The sequence below is a fragment of the Amblyomma maculatum genome, chromosome 7 (genome assembly GCF_055883805.1).
Source record: "Amblyomma maculatum isolate TAMU_Amacu chromosome 7, ASM5588380v1, whole genome shotgun sequence".
NCBI classification, from domain to species: domain Eukaryota; kingdom Metazoa; phylum Arthropoda; class Arachnida; order Ixodida; family Ixodidae; genus Amblyomma; species Amblyomma maculatum.
The window spans coordinates 126,228,371-126,239,336 of NC_139350.1; the positions used below are offsets into that span (position 1 = coordinate 126,228,371).

The 10,966-nt window shown below is 44.4% G+C and overlaps 1 protein-coding gene across 1 annotated transcript in view; it reads left to right on the forward strand.

The window, feature by feature from the left end:
• The window catches only part of LOC146184683 (uncharacterized), a 64,001-nt gene extending 62,420 nt beyond the window's left edge, over nucleotides 1-1,581 (forward strand). The window contains exon 10 of the mRNA XM_084608599.1: nucleotides 1,214-1,581. Coding sequence (XP_084464725.1) covers nucleotides 1,214-1,344 — 131 coding nt within the window. The 3' untranslated portion in view covers nucleotides 1,345-1,581. The remainder of the gene's footprint in view (nucleotides 1-1,213) is intronic.
• The last annotated feature ends 9,385 nt before the right edge of the window (nucleotides 1,582-10,966 follow it).

The following is a 10,966-nucleotide window of genomic DNA, read 5'->3' on the forward strand; positions in this document are numbered from 1 at the left end:
CAGTGCACGCGTAAAGAGCTAAAGTGCAAACACATGCGCAACGATGTTAAGAAAATTTGTATCAAGGTTTAGTGCTTTATGCTTGTTTGTATCCGCTCCCTGAGGATTGGATAGGGATGCTAACATGGTTAGCATATGCTGAGAAAAGTTTGGGAAGCTAATAGCACCTTTAAGAGAGCGATAAAAGTCAATGCTAGCTCACACTTGCTTATTCATAGCAAGGATGGTCATCCCATAAAAAGTGCGCGTTTATTTTTTTTCAGGCGGAAGATACCCTTGCATCTTTCTATGCTGTAACCCCCCCCCCCCCCCCCCCCCCCCCCCCTGCTGTAATTGTAATGCCTTTGGGCGCTGCGGGGTAATCTCTGAATAAAGAAAATAAAGAACAGAAAAAAGGTGTAAATTCGCTTACTTCAAAACGAAGCTGCGATGGGCTTCATTTAAATGATTTCGAAGTAAACTCATCCACCTTGTAGGGTCATAGCCAAGGTTTCAACCTATTTTTTCCTAGTTGGAAAACATTCATGCTATCAATACAGCAATGCTTTCAGGCAAGCACCAGTTCATTTTTAATTAATGGGCAGCTACCACTGTCAGAACGAACCGTTAGCCTGTTCACCTCTCATCTCACCTTTCATAGCTGGCAAGGAGACCTTGATTCTTGAATGGATACCAACTGAATCAAATCTTTTTATCTTTTCGTGCAAAGGCATCCACTGAGAGAGCGCGCGTGCCAGGAGCCACGTTTCTCCTACTCCCCGCTCGGACTGAAGGGCGCGTACGCGCGCAAGCTACTGATGCTACCGCCGGCGTCTGGCCGGCAGCGCAGCATCGCGCTGCCAAACTTGAGCTTGGGTTCTCTTGTTTGTTTTCTTTGGGCCATGTCGGCCTTCGCGAAAAATCTGTTTCTACACCGCTGTCGAAGCAGCACTCCAAACTACCCGTGCAGAAACTGTGCTGCGCCCCAGCTGGACAGAACAGTACATCTGCACGCGCACCGCCTCCAGTGTCAGAGGCCGCGCCGGCGGAGCCGACATCAGCTATTCCCAGTAACGCCGCTTCACCCTCTCGGCGCTGTAGTCGCGCGCCGAAAGTTGAGCTTGGGTTTCCTATGGACCTAAAGGTTCCAAACTTGTGGCGGTATCTTCTGAGGCGGAGAACTGGGGACGCGTATTGGGCGGCCATTAACATTGTTTTTTTTTTCTTATTTCAGATCACCTCGCTGTCCACAAGCACTTGTACGCTGGTGTAGAGTTCTTAAGAAACATCCCTCGTTCGTCGAACGGCAAAGACCTTCGCAGCGCACTAAAGGAGGTCTACATGCAATTACAACGCAAATCGTAAAGGAAATGAGCGTGTTCTAAAAATCGTAAAGAAACTTGTCGTGCTGGTCTTGAAGCTCAGTTCTCTCAATTCCCTTAACCGGTGAAGACATACAGCTTTTGCCAAAAGTGTGCACTACAATATGTTTGCTTTCATTCATTTTATTGTGGCACCCATTGGATGGCACAAGGTGCGCACTGTTGAGGACGAGAATTTCACTCAGTTCTTTCGAATACTGGCCATGAATAAACACCCATACTGCCCAGAAGGAAACCGCTTGTGCTTTTTACTCTGACAAAAGGTATGTTTGTAGTAGAAGGCAATTCACACGCTAAGAAATGTAGTAGCTTTGCGAATAGGATTAATCGTCCGACAAAGAAAAGAAATGCTGTTCCAAAGCTAAACTCATTGAATGCGCATTCAAGATTATTGTCAGCTGTTTTACGTTTTGACCTAGTTTTAAGCCTATGAAAATGAGTACAGAGAATGCCAGCTCGCCTTACAAAAGGCCAACTTGAGCCCAACGTGAAACGCGCTCAGGTATCAATGACACACTGAAAAACGCTAGGACAGAACATGTGAACCTGATGGTCAGTCTCAGTTCGCAAGTAAGGAGCGTTGCCGTGTATTTTTGCATTGTCTTTTTGCAGACTCCAACAAGATTTACCAACTAAAAAGTAGCTAAAATATCTAAGCCCTTTCCGTACTCCCTTAGCTTTTAAAGTCGGTTCTGGGACGCGATCATAAAAGCTAATGATACGTTAGTAACCCCGGATACTACGCAAGATTTAATCCACATCCGTTGTATTTCGCGAGACATTTCGTTCCGAGAAAACACAAAAGTTACAATAAAGAAAAACTGAAGCATTCTTATTAAATTACCTTACATCACGTTTATAACGTGTGGTAAGGTGACAAGTTTAAAACATCCCTGACATGATACAGACGTCATAGAAAGTATCAGTGCTGTGTAATTCAATAACATTCGCCACGCGTAAAATGTTTGCATTGCAGAAAGCATGAACCATGGTTTTGAAAATAAGGATCCAGGGTCGAGACACTGATACTAAGGCGCGCAAAGATTTTGCAGGCGTTTCACATATAGGAGGAAAAAACTTTTCAAAACTATTCAAGCAGTACCTCTCTTTAAGACGACGGAGATCTTTAATTTTGAATAGTTCGCTTTATTAACGCGATAGCGTTAAGGACCCATGTCGCAGAAAAACAACGAAAAATAAAAAGAAAGTAGAGCAACAATGTACGTTTTACAAAAACCCGCGGAGTCGAAAACGGCTCCTTCGCAGTGGGAGGCCAGAACGCAACCACTCAGCCACAAAACCGCACAGCTACCCTCCGAATAACAGCGCACCTGGTTAAAATCAAAGTAGGAGTGAACTTTCACCCTGCACAAAATATAAACATAGGAGCGGTGCGTCACGAGAAGTATGTCGTTGTGAGGCTGAATAGCATGAGAACACTATGAGAGCGGTGCCCGATAACGCTATCTCGCTGAACCCTTTAGATGGCATCCTCGAGGCGCTGCAGATGAAGTTATGTGATGTTAGGAAGATAGTGAAAGCGTGGCGTGATATGGTTCATAGGGTCACGAAGAGTCGGACACGACTGAACGACTGAACTGAACTGAATAGCATGCATTGCCTTATGACTGTCAGCTGATGTTTAGGTGCGTCATTAAGAACAAACTAATTACGAAAGTAGTAGTTAAGCAAGTAGCAAATAACATTTACGCTTTGCTTGTTTGCGATGCAGCGCTCACTGGAAAATTCCTTCGATCGTACTGCGCTTCCGCAACAGGTGGCGCGAGCTGCCGGCTGATTCAAAACCTTATACATTCATCCATCGTCTTCAAAGCATCGGGGATTAAGGAAAATAGAAAAAAAAAATCAGATTACAGATTTTAAGCGGGAAAAAAATAACCAAACGGAGGTTATCTGATTGCTGGTTAAAATCAAAGTAGGCGTGAAATTTTACCCTGCACAAAATACAAATATAGGAGCAGTTTGTCACGAGAAGTATGTCGTTGTGAGGCTGAAGAGCATGAGAACGCGATGAGAACATGGCCCGATAACGCTATCTCACTGAACTCTTAAACATGAAGCTTAAGCGTTCTCCAATTTTGGTACTTGTTCTTTCTTTCTAGGCATACCTTCATGTTCTAAATAGTTACTGGCATCAGAAGAAATAAATTAGATGAAGTCAGTGTTTACCCCGCGTTGCTTCTTCTCATGTGTTGCTTATCACTGGTGCTGTCGTTTCATGTCTCAAGTAGCATGAGCATCGATTCCGAATGGAAGTTTAACCCATCTAATGACCACGTTGAGCAAATGCTCTACGGCTCAATGCCGCAAGCATATGAGAGCAGCAGGATGTGCTGGGTGTCTCTCCATTTAACTGGCGAAAGCTTCAAAGCAAGATTCACTGGACTAAGCTAACCTCACATATGGTACTCGTGATTCTTCATCACTGGAATTTGTTGCCATAGGAGTTTTTTGTGAAAAATGTCGTTTTCATGCCAAAACCCCGCAGACTTCAACCTGCTGAAATATTGGTCGACCGAGAAGAGCTTTGCCTTCAGTTAACAGAACACTGCTGATGGCTGGATGACGGCGGCACAAATGTCCTGATTGCTGCCATTTTGGCTTTCTGGTTCATCTAAACCATGAACGTGGTTAATAACGTTGTTAAACCACGCCATGTCCGACATCACATTTAATTTTCACAAAGCCACGGCGCACTTGAGCTAGTTTGAGCTATTTCGAGGCGTTTTAAAGTTTATGCTGTTCCATTTTGTCGACTTTTAGAGGCGAAGGTACCAAGAAATCCGTAGGCGAAGTAAGTCGCAAAGACAAACGAACTCAGCAGGTCGGCATTATATCGTCCCTGCATATGAAATGGGGGAAAACGCAGTATGGGCAAAATAAATAATTAAGGCCACTTATTTGGAGGAAGTCCTAAAACGTACTGCGTTTATTTTCGAAGAATTACCTCACTGGAGACCTTTACAACTAACTCTCCTGGTTCATTTGAGTTTGCTCTGCTCAGTCATTGTGACTCATACTTACGTTGTTGATTAACTATTTCGACTTATTTTCAGTGGGCGTTAATTTTTCTCCGTCATTTTAGACCAATCAAATTTTTCTGCGTCATTATAAATTAATACTGTGATGGGTTCACTTTCATATCCATTTTAATCAGCAACAATGGCATAACCAAGAAGTGGCTCCTTGAAACATTGCTTTTATCATTTTGGAGCTCACTCGTCTTTACGATGCGTTCTCTGTTACGTTAGAGCACGCGTTCGTTGCCTAACGTCTAACGTACGTCCGATTCCGTTGGCTACGCGTACGTGCACTCGTCAGCATGCCTGTCCAGCAGTGAAGTGGTGTGCAGCGGAATAAAGAATATGAATTCTTTGCTCACTTACCCTATAACCGGTACAATGCAGTTGCCAGAGCAAATTGTATGATTATGCGCCTTCGGTCTAACATCATCACTGTCCCTACAAACCATGCTGCTGCTGCAAAATTTCACTTTGTGCGAGGGCTCTAGACAAGCTTGCTGACTACTGCACATGAAACTCGAGCAGCCTTCACGACTGTCAATGCGGTGCTGAGAAGGATTCATCCATTATAACTTAGTGTCGTTCCCACAATGACGCAGATCACTGTCTTCGCTCGGGGTTGTGTGTGAAAAGCTCCGTTGTCACGCGCACAGGTTGCATGCAAGTGACAGACGTACACCAGCAGAGAAAGGCGCATTCACAAGCAACTTTTCGCACGACACTGTCACCTCGATCTGTCCGTAATGTAAGCGAGCTATTTCTAGCCTCTGCGCTGTCTTTGATCCTGCACCGACCTCTTTAGATCGAGCGTCGGCACAACACGCATAACACCCATCCGAAATACTTTGTAATCCGTATGAAATGCTATGCGATAGCTTTTATTTACATGTAGACAGAGAGAATAGGTCGTTGCTCACTAAATCTTGCTTTCATATTCTACCTCAGATACATCGCAAAAGGCTTGCCTTATGTACTAGCGGCCTACGCTGGTGCAGCGGCGATGACCATGCAGGCCGGTGAGCCTGCCGAGGCGAAGACGCACTGCACAGCAGTGCACGAGTGTACAACCGGAAAACCAGAAGTGCTTATTATCGACACGTTTCAGCACGAACTGTGATGTTCTTTGGGCACTTAGAGGAGGACTAGAGAAGTGCTCAGCCTGCAGCTCACTTTCCTAGTTAAGTTCCGCTTTCGTGGAGTTTAAACCCCCGTAGGTTAGAGGTTATAACGTAAGCCGAGCTAAGGGCACCCGCTTAGCCGCCATCACACACGAGCGGTGATATGCAGTGTCGGTCTTAAGTACACGACAGAAGATCACGTCTCTGCATGGAAATACCCAGGAGTAAATTTGTCGTTCAACGCTGCTACCCAACACTTACAAACAATATAAAACCGAAATAATTTCTGTTTTTCACAAACGTATGTACGTATAAAGCAGCGCGAACTGTGACAGCTTATTGTTCGCACAGTAAAAGTAATACCCGTACCGGGCACCAATCGGCCCATATTTTCGCGCAATGAGTAGACACGGGAAAACGAGTGAATAAAGCTAGCCACCGCGTGACTAACACTTGTGCGATTTTGTCAACTCAGATTTTCTAATAAAGCTGTTAATTACAAGCAATAGTGGATGGAAACAGACCATCGTATACGTGGCACCGAACCTATACGAAAGCCTCGCATAAGTTATACGACGAGTACATCGAAGTTTGAAAACCCCCGGCAAAAGTACAAGCCATGACTCAGCGCGAAAGCGACTGTCAGTATTGACACGGAAGCCATTTGAAATGAAGATCCCGCTTGTCGCTACCGCCAGGTAAGAAGTTCACGCAGTTATTCGATTGTTGAACATATATATGAGCACGGTTAACATACCGCTGTTATGATGGGAGCGAGGAAATACGTGACGCCACATATCAGTAGCATCCACGTGCTGCGCTAAGTGGGATTACACGCATTGAAGTGCTGCTATGTGATGCTTTCCTAGGCAGTTTAGCTGCGCCTTAATATTGCATTTGTTTCTTTATTTATTATACACTTCATTCTGGGTATGTTTAGGATTATTTGATGTCTTAGTCGACTCATTCAGCAAGAAAGCACTTCACCTTGCCAGCAGCCTGCCTAAGTCTGGGGCGTCAAATTTTATCTATTGCTTCAATGACGCGCACTGGCCAGTATTATTGCTGTTGCTGCAGAAATAACTAAAGCAATTAGAGAATCAGCCAGAATTAGTCGGTCGTTGATTACTGGTTATACAAATTATCTGCGAGAAGAGTGGAGCTATATGAGATATGGGTCATCTTCGGAGAGTGTCGACGGAAGTAGCGCCGTTAGGGTGCGCCCTTCAACGTACTAGATTAGGCAAGTTGACACAGAGGACGACACGGAGAAATCTTTAAATGCAACTTTGCCTCAGAGGTGTGTTCCACGCACTGCACTAAAGCTAGATGTTTTCCTAGCCCAGGATAGTTTTGTTGCCCTTTACTTTAGCTGATCACTATCTCTAATGTTTTTGCTCATATAAATTATAAACTTAGTTTTGCTGAAGCCCCCTTAGACTTATCTCGCATGCCGCAGCCAGTGGCGACAGAATCCTTTAGTTCGCTTCAGTGAAATTTTCGTTGCCTGGCATCAATGCCTTCGTGCATAAAAAATTGAGACTCCTTGGCTTTCGGAAGCACTTTCTTTGAGCTGAGACTGCCCCGTGAAAAGGAAGACCGCATATTTTACATCCTATCAGAAGTGAGACTTTATTAGCTTTACGAGTGATAAACTAAAGGACGTAAACGTACCCCCCGATCCTCAGGCTGCTAATCTGCAAATTGGTTGTCTCCAACTCCATAGTTGAAGTCTTGTTCACTGAAATGTTTGCTCCACACATAAAAATGATCACTAGTTTCTTTCCTCATTCGCAGCTGGAGTATGGAAGCTAAAAATGAAAGCGTACGCCAGGTTTCAAAGCATACATTCGACATTGAGGAGCAGCAACGGACCATGACAAGAGCCTAAACAAACTCATGCAAACTCAACGGGGACGCAAGACAAAAATGCGGAATGCTGGCTCGAGCTAACATGCAAACGTAAAGAGAAAGATGCAACTCTTAGCTTTTAAAACGAACAAATTCAACCGAGAGCCTGCTTCAGCAGCAATAATGGTAGTTCCGTGATCGCACCTGCTTCCTTAAGTGGACACTAGATAAATACTTTCCTCTTGAAGAATATTGATAATCTGCCCATCATGATATGGTAAGACTTGCCGAACGCAATGCAGAACGCTCGAAACCAATCTGATTCTTCTGGTTATTGTCCTTTCTTGATCCGCACCTGTGGTAGTTGTTTCCAAACGGTGCTGTCGATAGCGGTCTTGTTAGCAGGTACTCTCTGCGTTATGAGCCTTTTCGACACACAATCTGAGAATTTCATTTTATGAAGCAGTTCAGAGTAGCCATGCCATCTTCTGGCCTGTTCAATTAGCCCAGCTGTTGGCACAACAGTTAAAGTGGTGGCTTTGCACGCATGGTTGAGATATGAAATAAAAGTCCCCAGCTCGCCGCTTTGACACATGGCTGCATTTAGTTTTAGCTTGCGCATGTTGATAGCAATTATCTTTCCGTTGTAGCCAAGCAGACTGTCTCGAGACATCCCTAATTGAAATTTATATCGAGCTAATTGGCATGTTTTTTGCAATAAATACCTGAAAGCAGCAACAAGGCGCAATGCCCGCGCACGAAAGGTAGGTTTATGTTTTTGTTCTTCGAAGGTCATATAAAGTAGTACAGACACTCAATTTTGGTACTATTTTTCTCCTTGCATATGATGCGTAAGACAATCCTGTATCACCACGTGATTTTCGCCTACAACCGCTAAATATTTTAGAACTGAAGTTTATATCCTCACCATTTTCAGTTTCAGCTGCTGAGAGAATGCTGTGACGTCTTATTCAAGTCTAGGTTCCACGTTGCATGAAAAAGCAGCGATATTGCTCAGTTTTCACTTTTGGGGATTCCTGTTCTTGAAACAGGGTGACTTTAGCGTTTAAGTGTATTGAAATGACAAGGGACCGATTATATTGCTGTTTTGTTTCCTTCCCTCACGTGACTTTCACTTCACTTTGGCGTCACAGCCATTGCTAGGCTGGTAATTAAAAGCGAAACCGACACAGGTGAAAGGAAAACTCGGTGGTAAATTATGCAGCGCTCGTAGGCCAATGCCCCGTGGTGATCCATGTACAGTAATGTGCAGTGCGTAATACCTGCATCACCACAAAAAATAAATCCCGAACTGAAAAATTGGCTGTCTATACTCCTTTAGTATCGGCGTTGACAGTAATTAACGTTCCAAGAATATCAACGTTAACTGGGAAGACACTACAGCTGTGAACGTAACTAATATTTGTTTTAGGCTTCTGGAGCCATCAGTGTTTGACAACGACGGTATAGTCCTTTGCTTAGCACCAGGGATGCATATGGCCGGTTTCTGGATAATCTTGGTCAATCTTGGCCATGGCTATGAAGTGATCTTGCTTCATTCGTCGGATATGGGCGTGATTTTGCCAGCAATCAAAGTGCACAAGGTAAATAAATATCGATTCAGTTATTTAATCACATCAAATTCGCATGCAAGTCAACAATGCGGATGTAATTGCACTCATTCTCATGTATTTCACTTTTCTCTACAATTTCAAGGCGTAAAAATGAAGTAAAGCTGGAAGATGGTTCAAATAGGTTTACAGTCATAGTAAGCATATATGTTAGGAGCATGAAATGCCCGCACCACTATGCAATAATAGCAGTAGCGACTAAAACAAGGCAATCATGAAAAACTCCAGACATGACCCGAATGCACAGATACTGTTATAGAAAGCTACATGTAGTGATAAGCGATGACCCAACTACTGCTCTTCACCAAAACATTTTTCCGCATATGTGTCAAACTGCTCAGATGTACCCAATGACCTAAGCTGCGCTTTCGCGCATTGGTATGATGCTCTTGTCCCAAATTTATTTCGCATTTGTATGGCATAATACATTGTAAGCAATTGTGTTCACCATCCGGAAACGACACCTGAGCAATGAGAAACGTCATAACGGAGGGCTCCGGATTATATCGGCTACCCGGAGTGTTTTAACTAGCGCGCGCGCGTACAAACACACACACACACACACACACACACACACACACACACACACACACACACACACACACACACACACACACACACACACACACACACACACACACACACACACACACACACACACACACACACACACACACACACACACACACACACACACACACACACACACACACACACACACACACACACACACACACACACACACACACACACACACACACACACACACACACACACACACACACACACACACACACACACACACACACACACACACACACACACACACACACACACACACACACACACACACACACACACACACACACACACACACACACACACACACACACACACACACACACACACACACACACACACACACACACACACACACACACACACACACACACACACACACACGCACGCACGCACACACACACACACACTGGTTATTTGCGCTTTATACGGGACTTATTCAAGCTAAACGCGCCCTTCTAATACTTTTTCTACGCTGCACACGTCACGTAAGGAAAATTCGGCAAGCTGATTTGTCGGATATCTCAGGTGAAAAAAAAAAAACGTTTCGATGCAGACCACCGCGACTATATTTAAAACGAGGTGAAATGTGAAGAGGTCCGGGCACTTAGATTTAAAATCAAATTTAGAAAACGCGATGCCATAAAAATTACAGAAGTTTCCACTAAGCGTTCCCTTGTAACATACCGTGCTGCATTTTTTATTTGAAATTCAATGGCTTGTAATTCCAGCTGGTACAAAGGTTAATAAGTGTGTGCCGCGTTTAGGATGTTGTACTCAGCGTACCGGACCAATTTTAGGCGAAAGTCTAAATAAACATAGAAATGGGTATAGCAGAGAAAGTTTCAGTAAAAAACCGTGTATAGCCGATATTTATTGAGGGCGTGCTTCCAAATGGCGCGAGTATCCTCACGCCTTGTCCGTCATGTCGGTGGTCCTGATGGCATCAGCGCGTGTCGGCTCGTGCAGTAACAGGTTCGCTGTCAGGTGTCCGCTGCGTCCACTTTTCATTGCGGAGCCCTTTGTGCGCAAGGTGTCTGCAGCTTTATTTTCCTGCCACAGTGCACATAACAACATTGCGCGTTCGGTGTTAGAACCAGGCGCATTAACCAGTGCAACCACTCGACAGCAAAAGTGGCCGGCTGCGCAACATGACTTGAAGTTCATCAAATCCGATAACGGTTACCTGTCACTTACGCAGGGAACATCTTGATGAGAGCGCGAATTATTAATTGCCCGAATTCTGACACTGGCGTGGTCGCGAAACACAGATATCTAGCGGAGGTAGTCGGCAAACTGCCGATCAAAGCTTTCACAAGTGCTGCTCCAGCAGCAAAGCGAAGCAACTCAGTTGCTTAGTTTGAGTGTCAGAAAGACCATTG